We start from the raw sequence: 17609 nt of genomic DNA, 5'->3' as shown, positions 1-17609 counted from the left end.
ACACTGCTGATGCTGCCCTACACCTGCTCTGCATGTATCACGGCCTATGTAATCTGAGAAGAGCCACTGTTACTTCACAGTGCCTACATAACAACTGTACACATATTCTAACATAAATATGTAGTTTAGTACAATGATTCCTACCGGGATCCACTAGTCAGGAGGAACGATTGAAGAAAAGGAACTAGAGCCAGCTATAGCACCTCTGAATCCTATGGAGGCACCAAGACATCTGCGTCTCCAACTCAGGAAGGGAAGGGAAAAGGGGCAGTCCAAGGAAGTATCTTTTCCTTAAAGCAACAGGCTCCAACCCACAGAAATACTGTGAAGATGTATGAGGAAAACACTTAAAACATAAGAAAGCCAACAGTGACCTCTTGTGGGCAACAAACGATATTACCCTTATCCTATTTAATGAATAGAAGACAGAACAGTTGCTGTGAATATCCTATTAGACTCCTCCATTTTGTTTTCCCGCGTGCGTAGAACACTGTTGCCTTAAGCAACTGTGCCGCCCCTGCAGCAGTCGAACTGCTCGGATCCGGGTTTGCTGTGGCTCGAGAGTCTCCAGACCCGGGGACTTGCGGCCACTTCAAAATGTAAAGGGGTTGTTTACAAGGGAGAGTTCGTGACGCCACCCATGGTTCGTGGTAAGGGGAGTACCGCCGCTGCCGATGGCAGTACCCGGGGGGAGATGGAGTGGGGTAGCCAGATGGTGATTCCTCCACGGGTACGGGAGACCCCGGGACTCTGGAAGGTAGGTTGAGGATAGCATTGTGCAGGCTAAGTGGGCAGGCAGGACGCAGGGTGTGCAGTGTACTCACTCAGGTGGTGTAGACGTTGGTGCAACCATTAAGCAGACTCTGACACAGAAGTAAGCCAAGTCTCTGGGTGCCGCTGCCACTCGGGGGAACTCGTCCAAGTATCTGTTTCCGCTGGTATTGCTTAGTGGTCCAGAGCCTACCTCCACGCACAATTTTGTAGATTTTCCTAAGTGACCCTTCGGCCTAAAGCTGTCAAGGTCCCGCTCCCCATAATGTTATAGTGGAGCTGTGCTCTCGATGGCTGACACTAGGGATTTCTGTAGGCCGCATAAGCTGGAAAGCCCTATCCCCCTCGTTGTGTTGGTGCCTTCAATCTCTGAGCTCTTAGGGAAAGTTTATTAACAGACTATCCTCCACAGGTGAATTATCAGGTTGTGTGAAGCTACTCCCTGATCTAGGGTCCTGTACCCCGCCGTGCTTGGTACCGGTCCGGTTACTGGTACCCTTCTCCAATACCTTGCGACTGGGTCTCCCACTCCTCTGGTCCCAGACCACCGTCTGCGACCCAACCAAGGTCACACAAGGAGCTACAACTCCCTCAGCTTTTCACTCTCTGAGGGCTACTACTCGACTGACTTCCTCCCTCTCACCAGTCTGTCTGACCCCTAGGAGGGTGGCCCTTTTCCAGCTAGACCACCCACTGATGTGCCTGACAGGGTGTGGTGTGAGGTGTGGTTAGGATTTGAGTGCTGATGGAAGCAATACCAGTGTGTAGGAACCCAGAACCATGGAGGGTGAGTTCTGCACCATAAGAGAAAGGGGTGCAGTTCCATGTGACACCCTGATAGAGTCAGGGGCGTCACACAACAAAAACAAAATTTTGAAATCATATACTGTATTACAGTGCTGGCCAAAAGTATTGGCACCCCTGCAATTCTGTCAGATAATACTCAGTTTCTTCTTGAAAATGATTGCAATCACAAATTCTTTGGTATTATCTTCATTTATTTTGGTTGCAATGAAAAAACACAAAAGAGAATTAAACAAAAATCAAATCAGTGATCATTTCACACAAAACTCCAAAAATGGGCCAGACAAAAGTATTGGCACCCTTAGCCTAATACTTGGTTGCACAACCTTTAGCCAAAATAACTGCGAACAACCGCTTCCGGTAACCATAAATGAGTTTCTTACAATGCTCTGCAGGAATTTTAGACCATTCTTCTTTGGCAAACTGTTCCAGGTCCCTGAGATTTGAAGGTGCCTTTTCCAAACTGCCATTTTGAGATCTCTCCACAGGTGTTCTATGGGGTTCAGGTCTGGACTCATTGCTGGCCACTTTAGTAGTCTCCAGTGCTTTCTCTCAAACCATTTTCTAGTGCTTTTTGAAGTGTGTTTTGGGTCATTGTCCTGCTGCAAGACCCATGACCCCTGAGGGAGACCCAGCTTTCTCACACTGGGCCCTACATTATGCTGTAAAATTTGTTGGTAGTCTTCAGACTTCATAATGCCATGTACACGATCAAGCAGTCCAGTGACAGAGGCAGCAAAGCAACCCCAAAACATCAGGGAACCTCCGCCATGTTTGACTGTAGGGACCGTGTTCTTTTCTTTGAATGCCTCTTTTTTTCCCCCTGTAAACTCTATGTTGATGGCTTTTCCCAAAAAGCTCTACTTTTGTCTCATCTGACCAGAGAACATTCTTCCAAAATGTTTTAGGCTTTCTCAGGAAAGTTTTGGCAAACTCCAGCCTGTTTTTTTTATGTCTCGGGGTAAAAAGTGGGGTCTTCCTGGGTATCCTACCATACAATCCCTTTTCATTCAGACGCCGAAGGATAGTATGGGTTGACACTGTTGTACCCTCCGACTGCAGGGCAGCTTGAACTTGTTTGCATATTAGTTGAGGTTCTTTATCCACCATCCGCACAATCTTGCGTTGAAATCTCTCGTCAATTTTTCTTTTCCATCCACATCTAGGGAGGTTAGCCATAGTGCCATGGGCTTTAAACTTCTTGACACTGCGCACCGCAGACACAGGAACTTTCAGGTCTTTGGAGATGGACTTATAGCCTTGAGATTGCTCATGCTTCCTCACAATTTGGATTCTCAAGTCCTCAGACAGTTCTTTGGTCTTCTTTCTTTTCTCCATGCTCAATGTGCTACACACAAGGACACAGGACAGAGGTTGAGTCAACTTTAATCTATGTCAACTGGCTGCAAGTGTGATTTAGTTATTGCCAACACCTGTTAGGTGCCACAGGTAAGTTACAGGTGCTGTTAATTACACAAATTAGAGAAGCATCACATGATTTTTCAAACACTGCCAATACTTTTGTCCACCCCTTTTTTATGTTTGGTGTGTAATTATATCCAATTTGGCTTTATAACAATTTTTTAAAATTTTTTTTCATTGAAGACAAATGAAATGAAGATAATAATACCAAAGAATTTGTGATTGCAATCATTTTCAGGAAGAAACAGAGTATTCTCTGACAGAATTGCAGGGGTGCCAATACTTTTGGCCATCACTGTAGACACATAAGGCTTTCATGTGATGTAACATTCGTTACCATAGAAACAAAAAAAAGATCACAAAGCCAAAAACTTATCAGCAGCCCTCAGGTTTTTTTTTTTACAGATTTTTATCAACAAAGCGACGTGAACTTTAAAGACACCAGTTACTTATTAAAATCTGGGTGAATTGCCTATTTTGCCATGTTTGATGCCAGTTCTGATGCCCAGAACCCATTTAGGCCCAGCTGGAGTGACCAGACTTTGAAGTGAGACATCACTATATAATGTTGGGGTGATATCGGTCCCCCAAAGTCATGTAAGGTTCTATGCGCATGCTGCAGTTTTTTCAGCACACAAACTGCAACCAAAACTGCAACTTGTCCCAGAGAAAATGGAAATGTAATCAAATGCTTGTAATGATGATGCGATTCTGCTGCGTTTTTGCTGCATTTTTGTTAGTGTTTTTTAAAGGAGATATAAAATATGATTGGAATAGGTTAATTGATAGAATAGATAGAAAAAATTAGAACATATATAATAGATTGAAAGAAATTACAGAATAGCTCGATAGAGGGATAGCTCACTTGGATAGCTGTTTTTTAAAATTTTGGGGGTAAAAAACAAATTAGGGTTCCCCCATTTTTCATATCAAGCACAGGAACAGCAGCAGCTGTGGGCTGCACCTTTAGCTGTCTGCTGTACCCTGGCTGGTTATGAAAAATAGAGGGGATCCCACGCTTATTTTTTTTTTTATTTTTTTTTTTTAAATAAATCAAATAATTTAAAAAAGACGTGGGGTCCCCCCAGTTTTCTAAAACCAGCCAAGGTACAGCAGACAACTGAGGGCTGATATTATTAGGGTGGGAAGGGCCATAATTATTTGGCCCTTTCTATCCTAACAATAGCAGCCCACAGCCGCCCCAGGAGTGGCACATCCATAAGATGCTCCAATTCTTTCGCTGGGTTCGGCTCTTCCCATTGCCCTGGTGTGGTGGAAATCAGGGTAATAAGGAGTTAATGGCAGCCCACAGCTGCCACTGAGCCCTAGATTAGTGATGGCAGAAGTCTATGAGACACACTCATCAGTAATCTGAAAGTGAAAGTAAATAAACACAGACACCCAAAAAATCCTTTATTTGAAATAAAAGAAAATAAAGCCCCCATGTTTAAAAAAAACAAAAAAAACAAGAAAGAAACAAATCCAAATAAGAAACCAACCTCAGCCCCAAATAAGAAACTGGACCAATAAGAAACCAACTTCAGTATCAAGTTTTTTATTCCTGATGTCGAGCGATACTGGTGGGAAGATAAAGGAAATGTCTATTATTACCACATATATACCCTGCCCCCCGCAGTGACTGACAGCCGCTCAGCATTAGAACCTGCTGTCAGTCAGTGCCGAGAGCGCGGATACAACCACTGATCACTGTATACTGAGCAATGACTAAAACCTCATCGGGGCCATCCCTATGACTGAAAGCCGGACACTGTTATATTATATGTTTATGACCACATGTAAATATTTCTTACCTATTTTGTAACACTTATTATTTTGTATATATGACAGGTTTTATCTGGTCGGGCCTAATAACAGATTTGGATTGACAGTGGTATTTTCCTATATTTCACACATTGCGGGGCGGGGGGGTTAGTTTCCTATTTAAGCATTTTTATTTTCATCTTCCTTCCCTTGTAACTGGGGCTGATATAATGACCCAGCAGTGACCATATCCTCAGGGTATGGGGGAGAAGGCACCGTCAGCTCTTACTACCCTGTTTCCTTGAAACCCTGAAAATAAGCCTTAGTAGGATATTTAGGGCTTTTTTGAGTATACTTAAAATATAAGCCCTACTCCAAAAATAATCCCTAGTTAAAGTTCCATAGTGAAGTGTCCAAGCAGCTAAAACGTTTAAGAATATAGCAGGACTCGTCATCAAAGAAAGCAGATGCCCCCAAAACATAGCGGACACCCTCAAAAGAAAGCAGACGTCCCCCCCAGAAAAATCGCACTTACTAGACCCCAAACAATTACAATTGGTAAGTACCAATGGTAGATGGGCTCTCACACAGAGATCTGTGTCGCTGTCAGGTCCCTCGCTGTTCCAGCTGCATTGCACCGCAGAGCTGTGTATACAGTGACAGAGAAGGCAGAGGCAGTAATAAACCGTCTTGTAGAGATGGACGGATTTCCTCTCCGTTGCTACGTTTGTGTATAGATGCACTGCTATGTAATGACATTGTAGAGTAGGCGTCCGATGGCCCGGACGTGTAAAGTCTACGAGCTCCAAAACCAGTTTAGAATATCTAAACTTTTTTATTTACATAATTTTTCTAGTTTAGGAGTGAAATATAATGTGGGCACATTTTGTAATTGGGTTAATTTTCACTATTTTGCTGCCTTCATACAAGAAATGGGTGGTAAATTGTGCGTGTCAGCGAGTGCACAGATCCGTACACCATGTTTGGTCCCTCTTCTTCTGTTAGAAACAAGAATACATCGAATCCTAATTCCATTGCCCTGTTCTTAACCGACAAACTGGGAATTTTTTTATTTTTGTTCTTTTATATTTCCTCACCGCAACCATCAGCCCAGAGCCTAGGGCTCCCAGCCCACCGGAATGGGCACAGTTTCTGTCCCAGTCCATGGAAAAACTGTCACACAACCTGGTGCTGGCTATGCAATGTCGTCCTCGACACCCTTCTGGGCCCCTGGACGGAACGCAGCCTGAGGATACCCCTATGGAGGGGCCTTCTGAGGTAATCCGGGCCCATGCTTCACCGGTTGCAGGGATCAGAAAAAGAGCACAAGGCCGGGTGTCTCCAGCACTCTCTCATGGCCCCCATGGCTCTCCCTCGGGAGCACACAGGGCAGGCTCTCCCACACGCTCCACGGCTTCTGAAGAGCCGGAGGAGGGAGAATGCTGTTTGTACCAGGATGATTCCTTGGTTTCACCCTCCCCAGATGATCAAACTGCAATAGACTCCCTTATAGCAGCAATCAACCAAACTCTGCATGTGGAGGATCCCCCATCCACTACCACTGACCATTCGATCTCCTTTAAGAGGGCAAGGAAACCCCAAAAAGTTTTTCGCTGATCACCCAGAGTTTCAGGATATCCTCACAAAGCAAAGGGAGAAGCCTGACAGGCGCTCCGGTAACCGTAAACTTATGGAGTCCCGGTACCATTTTGCCTCACCTGCCCCTAAGGGCTGGGCCGATCCGCCCTCGGTCGACCCCCTGGTCTCCCGCCTTGCCACAAAGACGCTCCTGTCTTTACTCGATGGTTCCTCCATCAAGGACCTGACAGACAGACAGGTAGAGCACCTCGCCCGCTCTGCCTTTGAGGCTGCGGGTTCCTCCCTCTCGCCCTCCTTTGCCTCTGTGTGGGTCGCAAAGGCGATCTCGGTCTGGGCAGAATCCCTTAACACTTCGCTTGAGGAATCCCAGTTCCCTCATACCTTCACAGAGGTAACAGCTCAAATTGCCGCTGCGGTGGAGTACCTCATGCAGGCCTCCATTGACGCTGCTACCTGCGCAGCTTTTGCCGCCTCAAATACCATAGCCATCCGTAGAGCTCTCTGGCTCCGACAATGGCGAGCGGACTCTGCCTCCAAGAAGTCTCTCACGGGCCTTCCCTTTTTTCCAGACCGATTGTTTGGCGAACGTCTGTACAAGCTCATTTCTGACGCCACGGGAGGAAAGAGTACCTCCCTCCCCCACCTGAAGTCCAGGACGACCTTCACCAGACATCCACAGTCCTCGTTCCGCTCCTTTCGGAACTCATTTGGTTGGTCGACGTCCCGCTCTGCCCCCGCCACTAACCGCGGACTACACAGGGACCGACCTTCTCAGCTCTACCCGAAACCCACTTCGTCATGGCAGCCTAGACCGAAACAGTCCAGGACTAGGGAGACTCGTCCACGACGATTTCCCCCCTCATGACTCCTTCGGCGCCCCGGAAGACACACTCATTGTAGGAGGTCGACTGCGGCTCTTTCAACACATTTGGGCTGCAGCCTCAGACGACAAATGGGTGCAAGACCTTGTGTCTTCCGGTTACCACATAGAATTTCGGACCTGACTCCCGAGTCGGTTCTTTCTCTCAAACCCCCCAAAGACTCGAAAATGACGCAAGGCTTTTTTCTCAGCAATCCACTCGCTCCAAACAGCAGGAGTGATAATACCTGTCCCGGACGATGAGAAGTTCAGGGGTTTTTTATTCCAACCTCTTTGTGGTCCCCAAAAAGGATGGGTCAGTTCGACCCATCCTGGACCTCAAACACCTGAACAAACATGTGCACATACGGAGATTCAGAATGGAGTCCCTAAGGTCCATTATTGCATCCATGGTCAAAGGGGAATTCCTCGCTCCATAGATATCAAGGACGCGTACCTGCACATACCCATCTCCCCACATCACCAAAAGTTCCTCCGCTTCGCAGTTCAGGACTCCCATTTTCAATTCGTAGCCCTACCCTTCGGCTTTGCCACTGCACCAAGGGTCTTCACCAAAGTCATGGCGGCCGCCATGAGCGTCCTTCACGCCAGGGGAGTAGTCGTTCTCCCTTACTTGGACGACCTCCTCATCAAGGCCCCTTCCTTCCGCGACTGCTCAACCAGCGTACAGATCACCGTGGACACCCTATCCCGCTTAGGGTGGCTACTGAATCTAGACAAATCATCCCCGGTCCCAAGACGATCCATCACCTTCCTGGGCATGTCCCTGGACACCTGTCGGGGCTTGATCTATCTCCCTCAGGACAAGGCGATCGCTCTTCGACAAGCGGTACGCTGGCTTCTACGTCCTCCGTCTCGCTCCATTTGATTCAGCATGAAGGTGCTCGGCAGGATGGTGGCGGCTATGGAGGCAGTACCCTTTGCTCAACTGCACCTCCGCCCACTGCAACTAGTCCTTCTAGCTGCCTGGGACAAGAGCCCCTTCTCCCTGGACAAACATCTTCACCTGACACCTTCAGTCAGGTATGCACTCCGCTGGTGGCTTCGGTCCTCATCCCTATCGAAGGGGAGATCTTTTCTCCCAGTGAACTGGCTGGTCCTGACCACGGACGCCAGCCTCCTAGGCTGGGGAGCAGTGTACCGGCACCACACTGCTCAAGGACGTTGGACGCCCCAGGAGTCTTCCCTACCCATAAACATCCTGGAAATCCGCGCGATCTTCCTCGCGCTCAAGGCGTTCTGCCCTCTGCTAGCGGCTCGTCAGATTCGAGTCCAATCGGACAATGCGACAGCTGTAGCCTATATCAATCAGCAGGGGGGCACCCGCAGCAAAGCGGCTTATCTCGAGGCCCACAAGATCCTCAGCTGGGCCGAATCTACGGGGTCAGTGATATCAGCGGTACACATACCGGGAGTAGAGAACTGGGCAGCAGACTTTCTAAGTCGTCAAGGCCTGGCCGCCGGAGAGTGGTCTCTCCACCCAGAAGTGTTCCTACACATCTGCACTCGCTGGGGTACACCAGACGTGGATCTAATGGCCTCAAGGTTGAAAGCAAAGGTACCCGCGTTCATAGCCAGGTCACGCGACCCGCAGTCCATCGGCGCGGATGCTCTAGTCTGCTCCTGGCACCACTTCCGCCTACCTTATATATTTCCACCTCTACCCCTGCTGCCGCGGGTAATCAGGAAGATCAAGGCAGAGGGAGTCCCGGTGATTCTGATAGCACCGGACTGGCCCAGGCGCGCCTGGTACGCCGAATTAGTACAAATGCTGGCAGACGTACCGTGGCGCTTTCCAGACATCCCAGACTTGCTGATCCAAGGGCCCATTTCCCATCAGAACTCCAGAGCCCTGAAGCTGACGGCATGGCCATTGAGACCTGGGTGTTAACAAGAGCGGGATTCTCCCCCGTGGTTATCTCCACCATGATCAGCGCCCGAAAGCCTGCGTCATCCCGCATTTACCACCGTACGTGGAAAATCTTCCTTTCATGGTGCAGGGAAACTAACGTCCAGCCTATGCCTCTGGCCATCCCCAGAATTCTCGACTTTCTGCAGTCTGGCTTGCAAGCGGGGTTGGCTCTCAGTTCCCTTAAAGGGCAGGTCTCAGCGCTCTCAATCTTCTACCAATGCCGCCTGGCTCAAAAACCGCAAGTCAAAACCTTCCTCCAGGGCGTTTCCCATCTAGTTCCCCTGTACAAATGGCCGCTGGACCCATGGGACCTCAATCTCGTTCTGGACGGTCTCCAGAGGTCCCCCTTTGAACCTCTCAAGGTATCCTCCCTTGCTCTTCTGTCCTGGAAGGTAACATTCCTGGTGGCAATTACGTCCATCAGACGGGTTTCGGAGCTGGCAGCACTCTCTTGCTGCGAGCCTTTTCTGATCTTTTACCAGGACAAGGTGGTTCTGCGCCCCCTTCCGGATTTTCTTCCAAAGGTTCCTAGCCCGTTTCATTTGAACGAAGACATTGTTCTGCCTTCCTTTTGTCCACACCCAGTTCATAGGGTGGAAAGGTCTCTGCATTCGTTAGACCTCGTCAGAGCTCTCAGATATTACATATCTAGGACAGCCCCCTTTAGGAAAACGGACTCTTTGTTAGTCATTCCTGAGGGACCTAAGAAGGGACAGGCAGCTTCAAAGGCAACTCTGGCTCGCTGGATACGCTCTGCGATCCAGGAAGTCTACCGCTTGCAACTCAAGCCCATTCCTAGTGGGCTGCGGGCTCATTCCACGTGAGCAGTTGGCGCTTCGTGGGCCATTCGGTATCAGACAATTATAGCAAATTTCAAAATAGCAACTCTCTTAGTGCAAAGAAAATTTAAAAATTAACCTTTAATAATTCCACTAAAATGGTTAGATAACCACAGACAAACAACACTAAAAAGTAGGTTTGGCCCCTCCTGTCACTTAGGGGGTATGTATAAACCAAAACTATAGTTGAATTTCAACCACAATAATAGATTGGACCCATCTCACCAAATCATGGGTGCCATTGAAGTCTACTGGTAATGATAATAAATTGGATTTATCTCACCAAATTTGTACAGGTGCCACTCTTCATTAAGGATAATGGGGTCCAATTCATTCCACAATGGAGCCCTTTTAAGAAATGTTATCTCCCGACGCATTTCATTCAAAAATTTACTCTTCAGGGGAGTCAAAAATCCATCCCTGGTTCATTCAATATGGACCTGTTACCAGTCAGCCTAGACTCATCAAGGAGTCATAGATACGGCGGACCCAATCCTAGTCCCATAACACATGGACCAGATACCTAAATGACACGCCGAAAAAAATGCACAGTATAACAGAACATCAGCAATTCAGCGGTCATCATAGATCTCACACACATATATAGGTTGAAGGGGAACTTACCACGTGGCAGGAGCGGCCGTGACTCTCGCTCTCTCAAGGAGCCGCCGCATAATGCCAGATTTTAAACGTTCCCCCTCATCCGGACATGTGACGCTGTTTCCGCCCATTCAGTCACATGACAATGGCCGGATGTGCCGCGTCATGTTGTTTACACAATTACTAAGGCAACAAGTGCAGTCCTCTACCTGCCGGGTCATGTGAACACCACGTCACACAAGCCGAGCATAGAGATTCATTATCTCAAACCGGAGACAGTATTCTATTTAGTTTATCAGCGCAAACCGCACAAGGTAGTCACTCTTTCGATATGCAGATGTGACAACCATACTAGACAATCTCCTCCTGTCTAGTATGGTTGTCACATCTGCATATCGAAAGAGTGACTACCTTGTGCTGTTTGCGCTGATAAACTAAATAGAATACTGTCTCCGGTTTGAGATAATGAATCTCTATGCTCGGCTTGTGTGACGTGGTGTTCACATGACCCGGCAGGGAGAGGACGGCACTTGTTGCCTTAGTAATCGTGTAAACAACATGACGCGGCACATCCGGCCGTTGTCATGTGACTGAATGGGCGGAAACAGCATCACATGTCCGGATGAGGGGGAACGTTTAAAATCTGGCATTATGCGGCGGCTCCTTGAGAGAGCGAGAGTCACGGCCGCTCCTGCCACGTGGTAAGTTCCCCTTCAACCTATATATGTGTGTGAGATCTATTATGACCGCTGAATTGCTGATGTTCTGTTATACTGTGCATTTTTTTCGGCGTGTCATTTAGGTATCTGGTCCATGTGTTATGGGACTAGGATTGGGTCCGCCGTATCTATGACTCCTTGATGAGTCTAGTCTGACTGCTAACAGGTCCATATTGAATGAACCTGGGATGGATTTTTGACTCCCCTGAAGAGTAAATTTTTGAATGAAACGCGTCGGGAGATAACATTTCTTAAAGGGCTCCATTGTGGAATGAATTGGACCCCATTATCCTTAATGAAGAGTGGCACCTGTACAAATTTGGTGAGATAAATCCAATTTATTATCATTACCAGTAGACTTCATGATTTGGTGAGATGGGTCCAATCTATTATTGGGGTTGAAATTCAACTATAGTTTTGGTTTATACATATCCCCTAAGTGACAGGAGGGGCCAAACCTACTTTTTAGTGTTGTTTGTCTGTGGTTATCTAACCATTTTAGTGGAATTATTAAAGGTTAATTTTTACATTTTCTTTGCACTAAGAGAGTTGCTATTTTGAAATTTGCTATAATTGTTTGAATTTTGAAATTTACCCATTGGCTATTTGCGTCCATTCGGTATCAGGCTTCAGTGGAACAGGTGTGTAAGGCTGCGAACTGGTCTAGCCTACATACTTTTCAAAGCATTACAGAGTCCATACCCAGGTTTCAGCTGAGACAAATCTGGGTAGGAAAATTCTGCAAACGGCAGTAGAGCACCTCTCTCAGTAGGCGCTCCAGGCTGTCTGGGACTGGTTCTTCGTCCTTTGGTTGTGTTGTCTTTCTTTTATTTTTCCCACCCATGGACTGCTTTAGGACGTCCCATGGTCCTGTGTCCCCCAATGAGGCGTCAGAGAAAAACGGATTTTTGTGTACTCACCGTAAAATCGTTTTCTCTTAGCCATCATTGGGGGACACAGCACCCACCCTGTTGCCCTGTTGGGCCTTGGTTCTCTCAGTACCTTATTTGGTTATGACTTTTTTCTCATGTTCCTCCGTTGAGATAAGTTCTTACTATTTTTTTTTTTCTCCTACTACTTGTGTACTAAAACTGAGGTTGCCTGGCCCGGCCAGGGGGTGTATGCTGCAGAGGAGGAGCTAATGTCTTTTGCATCTACTTAGTGTCCTCCTGTTGATAGGCAGCATAACACCCATGGTCCTGTGTCCCCCAATGATGGCTAAGAGAAAACGATTTTACGGTGAGTACACAAAAATCCGTTTTTTATTTTTCTACTCATATTGCCGTATGAAGGATTGTGTTTTTTATCATAAAGATAATGTATTACTTTTACAGTTGTACTATTTACATAGCACATTTCATGATAAACATTTTTTCCTACCCAAATAATATCTTCCCTTCATTATTATCACTATTATATCATTAATTTTACATATCGGCTCATCTCCTTCCCATTCAGGTCCTTATAATATCGGATCCTCTCAGTGATTTTATTCTGTTTAAGAAAACTTCCTATCCAGGATGGATAAAGACTGGAACAAGATGGCGGAGAGGATATTACACCTCACCCTAGAGATCCTCCTCCGGCTTACTGGAGAGGTGAGAGATTCTGATGACGTCACATTACATCATTCTTATCTATGGGAATAACAGATGGACCGAACTGGAGAGGTGAGGACTCTGGAAATGTCTGGAGTGAGATTTATTACTGTGTCTCTCCATAACCAGGATTACACAGTAGTGAAGAAGACCTCTAGTGAGCGCTGTCAGGCCCCTGTGTCTGAGGGATGGAGAAGACCCCTGAGCCCAATCACGGGGCCTCCACCTCACCCCCCGATACATGAGGACATCAATGACCAGAAGATCCTAGAACTCACCTACAAGATGATTGAGCTTCTGACTGGAGAGGTGACACTGCTGGGAATGCTGGGACATTATACAGTAACGCTATGAAGGGATCTGGGGTGACGGTATCATTGTATGTGTCAGGTTCCTATAAGGTGTCAGGACGTCACTGTCTATTTCTCCATGGAGGAGTGGGAGTATTTAGAAGGACACAGAGAACTGTACAAGGACGTCATGATGGAGGATCCCCAGCCCCTCACATCACCAGGTAATAGACAGGACTAAATACACACGGCCTATAATTTTCTGTATGTAAGGAATGAATTCAGTCCCTGTATGTGTCTCCTCCAGTTCTATCCAGTAAGAGGACAACACCAGAGAGATGTCCCCGTCCTCTTCTCCCACAGGACTGTAAACAAGAAGATCCCGATGTTCCTCAGGATGTGTTTCCTCCAGTTCTATCCTGTAAGATATATCTACTTATGTACTTTCTGCACTAATTTTGTGTTTACATTTTTAGGTGTTTTGCTGTGGGGGTTTTTTCAGCTGTATTTTCTTTCCTTCTGCCTCTTCTGCTGTTTGTTTCTAGTGTCTTCTCTATGTCATTATGAAGGCAACTCAAAGACCTGCAGAGGGTTCATGATTACTGTGTTTCCCAGTAAATAAGACCTACTCCAAAATTAAGCCCTAGTTACAGTCATGGCCAGTGTTGGGAGGAGTCAAACTGCGCATATTCTTAAGAACCCCACTCTCTTAGGGTCCTCATCAGTTGTATTCTAAGGTTAATTGTTTAAGAACCTTTGATGACTTCAAAGTCATGTGACATGATGTAACCAAAGGTCTTTTAACTTCAGGAGTCTAAAAGAACCGAACAGAAGACAGGCTGGCATGCAGGACTGGCATTAGGGTAGAGTGCGAGGAAACTGGGCAATTTCACAGGGCTCCCATTCTCTTTGGGGCCCCAGTGTTTATATGCCAATTAAAGGACTGCTTAAAGACCTTTTTGACATCACGACCAAAGGTCTCATTTGCAGGAGTCTAAAGCAGAAGAGGAGACAGGCTGGTGTGTGTGTGTGTGTGTGTGTGTGTGTGTGGTCACGCCAGTTTTAACCAGCTTTACCAAAATTGGCAAAGCTTGGCCAGAACAAGGGTGTGATGCCACCTCTTCTCTAATTCGTATCAAACTGTGGCGTTCCCTATGCCAGAAATCTCACTCCCGTCCCTGATGTCATTTTTCAGTGTCCATCGCCGGTCTTGATGAATTGGAGCCCAAATGTTTATCTGCACAGATAGCAAGACACTGCTACCTGCTTTGGTTACAAAGCCTAATATAGACCATCAACTTCATAGTCCCGGACATCTTCGTTAAATTTCCAGCATCTGTCCTTAACTATTTTATTTTCGTCTTCGAAAAAAATCTCTTTGAACTTGTCTATGTTGTGGACCAATGTCACAGAGATGTTTGCAGGTTATTTAACTGTCAAGGCGGTGTCAGGATCTGTGGAAACTACACTCTGCCTGCTAACTTCTCTGATGTCCGTGAGCAGTGCAGGGAGACACAGGCATCAAACCACAGACACGCAGGCTAGCAAGAGTTATTCTCTGCTGGGCTGCTAGTTAGTGTCTTTGATCACATGCTGCAGGAAGCCAGTATCATTCTCTCCCCTTCTGTATATGCTGGTTGGACTATTCCATTAATGCCAGCTATAGTTGACGTATACTGGTCTGGTGAGGTGTTATGATGCAGACTAACAGGTGGTTGTTGTACATTATTGCTGTGAACTGTTGTGGTGTTAACCCTTGATGTCCTTTTGATACTGCCTTCCTGCTCTTGCTTTTCTCCTTAGTCTCTCACTGTTTGTTTCTGTCAGTTTGCAGCGTGCCTAAGTTTTAGTTTTCCCGTCTGTCTTAATCTTTATTTCCATCATACTCCGTCACATTCCTTCCCTGGGAAATCACAGATTAGATCTAGTCAGGAGAATAGTGAGGTACAGTACAAGGGCATCTCCACCTTCAGGGGTAATCCAGAGATTAGGGACCGCTTAGGGTCTCTTAGCGTGAGGAACAGTATATGAGCCGACTGTCCTTCGTTATTCTGCAGTCACATTGTGACAATCAGTCAGATTATTTACTGTAGCACATTCCAGAGAACTGGTGCTACTGGAGAGATATCCTGGAGACAGGAATAGGAGGTCTGAATTAACGAAAATGTATCTATTAGATCTCAAAATTGGAAAACAGATTCAGAATGATTTTTTACCTAATTTAATTTCTGATGTTATGGTATAAAAAAAATAAATGTACTTTCAAGATAATATCATTAAAAACTAGTAACATTGTGTTTATTTTTAGCAGATGACTGTATTGGGAGTTCAGATGGAAATCTAATATCTTCAGAATTTATAATAGATGATGAAAGTATTACACATGATACATATGAAGAGCATGCTGGTATCCCAGATATACTTCCAGTCCTTCCTCAGATGATAGAGCTTTCTGATCTTTTCAAACAAGTCCAAAATTCCAATATAGCACAGAATTTTAAGCAAAATAAAAGTTACAGAAGGGATGTGGAACAAGAAACGGCTTCTACAAGGGAGAAACCATTTTTATGTTCAAATTGTGGGAAATGTTTTACCAGGAAATCACATCTTGTTAACCATCAAAGATCTCATACAGGGGAGAAGCCATTTTCATGTTCCGAATGTGGGAAATGTTTTATTCAGAAATCAAAACTTGTTGTGCATCAAAGATCTCATACAGGGGAGAAGCCATTTTCATGTTCAGAATGTGGGAAATGTTTTATTCAGAAATCAGATCTTGTTAGGCATCAAAGATCTCACACAGGGGAGAAGATGTTTTCATGCTCAGAATGTGGTAAATGTTTTACTAGGAAACCAGGTCTTGTTTACCATCAAAAAAATCACACTGGGAAGAAGCAGCTTTCATGTTCAGAATGTGGGAAATGTTTTATCCGGAAATCACACCTTGTTAGACATCACAAAAATCACAAAGGGGAGAAGTCATTTTCATGTTCAGAGTGTGGGAAATGTTTTATTCGGCAATCAGATCTTGTTGTGCATCAAAGATCTCACACCAGGGAGAAGCCATTTTCATGTTCAGAGTGTGGGAAATGTTTTATTCAGAAATCAAAACTTGTTGTGCATCAAAGATCTCATACGGGGGAGAAGCCATTTTCATGTTCAGAATGTGGGAAATGTTTTATTCAGAAATCAGATCTTGTTAGACATCAAAGATCTCACACAGGGGAGAAGATATTTTCATGCTCAGAATGTGGTAAATGTTTTACTAGGAAACCAGGTCTTGTTTACCATCAAAAAAATCACACAAAATAAACCATTTTTATGTTCTGAATGTGGAAATTGTAATTCTCAGAAATCAGATCATGTTAAACATGTGAAGAAGCCGCACAAGGAAAGAACTTTTTTCATGTTGTAAATAATTAAAATGTTTAACTGGTAAATCAAGTCTTGCCGACATCAGAAAACCAACAGAGTGCAGCAGTCATTATTGTTTTTAGAATTTGGCAAATGTTTTTTATCCTTAATCAGGGCCTGTTGTCAGATGAATCACACGGGAGAAGCCATCATGATGTACCATAATTCAAAGGGTTTTATCAAAAAATCGGCTACAATTGCTCAAGTAAGAATTGGTGAAGGAAAGAAACATTTTCTTTCTTTTTAAACTTATCGTATTTTTGGACCATAAGACAAGCCTAGGTTTTGAAGGAGGAAAATAGGGAAAAAAATTGAAGCAAAAAATGGGGTAATGCCGCACTGATAGGTCGGATTTGCTGCTGACACTGTTACAGGGGGTGCCATCCTCCAATTTCTAGCACAATGATGACTTTCCCTTTAAATAGTGCTTATCACAAATCTGTGGCTGCCTTTTTTATTTACTAATACAGTAGAGAGCCGCAGATTAGTGAATTTTCTACATATGATCCAGTACCAAAACTTTTGGAATTGTCCCTAATGTCCCCCGAAGGAACTTCCAGGTTGTGAGATCCCACAACCCTCAGCAGTGTGAGCTCTACGAACCCAGAGAGAGCCTTTAGGAACATTTGTAAAATGTTTTGATACTGGATTATATTTAGATAATTAACTAATCTCAGATTGCCCATTGCTTTATTTACTAAAAAGCGCAGCCCCAGATTGGAGATAGGAACTCATAAATATATCACATTGTATATAATTGCATTTCCAAACTTGTTGTTTTGTTAATAAATGCTTGTAAAACATATATTCTTCATGCCTATCTTTATCTATTGTTTAGATGTGATGATTTTGCCTCATCTCTGGAGTATATATTTCACACAAAAATAGTGAGGGGTTGTCACATAGGTGTCACGGTCGGCTGACAATCCATTGACAACACGAGTTGTCTGTTTCTGCAGCAGCGGACTCTATGACCCTGGGAACCTGTCAGGTTTTTCCT

At 45.3% G+C, this 17609-nt stretch overlaps 1 protein-coding gene across 1 annotated transcript in view; it reads left to right on the top strand.

The window, feature by feature from the left end:
• Positions 1-17377, top strand: part of LOC142259109 (uncharacterized) — a 173974-nt gene extending 156597 nt beyond the window's left edge. Inside the window, exon 10 of the mRNA XM_075331621.1 lies at positions 15500-17377. Coding sequence (XP_075187736.1) covers positions 15500-16507 — 1008 coding nt within the window. The 3' untranslated portion in view covers positions 16508-17377. The remainder of the gene's footprint in view (positions 1-15499) is intronic.
• The last annotated feature ends 232 nt before the right edge of the window (positions 17378-17609 follow it).

The sequence above is a fragment of the Anomaloglossus baeobatrachus genome (genome assembly GCF_048569485.1).
Source record: "Anomaloglossus baeobatrachus isolate aAnoBae1 chromosome 5 unlocalized genomic scaffold, aAnoBae1.hap1 SUPER_5_unloc_27, whole genome shotgun sequence".
Taxonomy (NCBI): domain Eukaryota; kingdom Metazoa; phylum Chordata; class Amphibia; order Anura; family Aromobatidae; genus Anomaloglossus; species Anomaloglossus baeobatrachus.
Note: the sequence above shows the minus strand (reverse complement) of the source record. Positions and strands in the feature narration are given on the sequence as shown.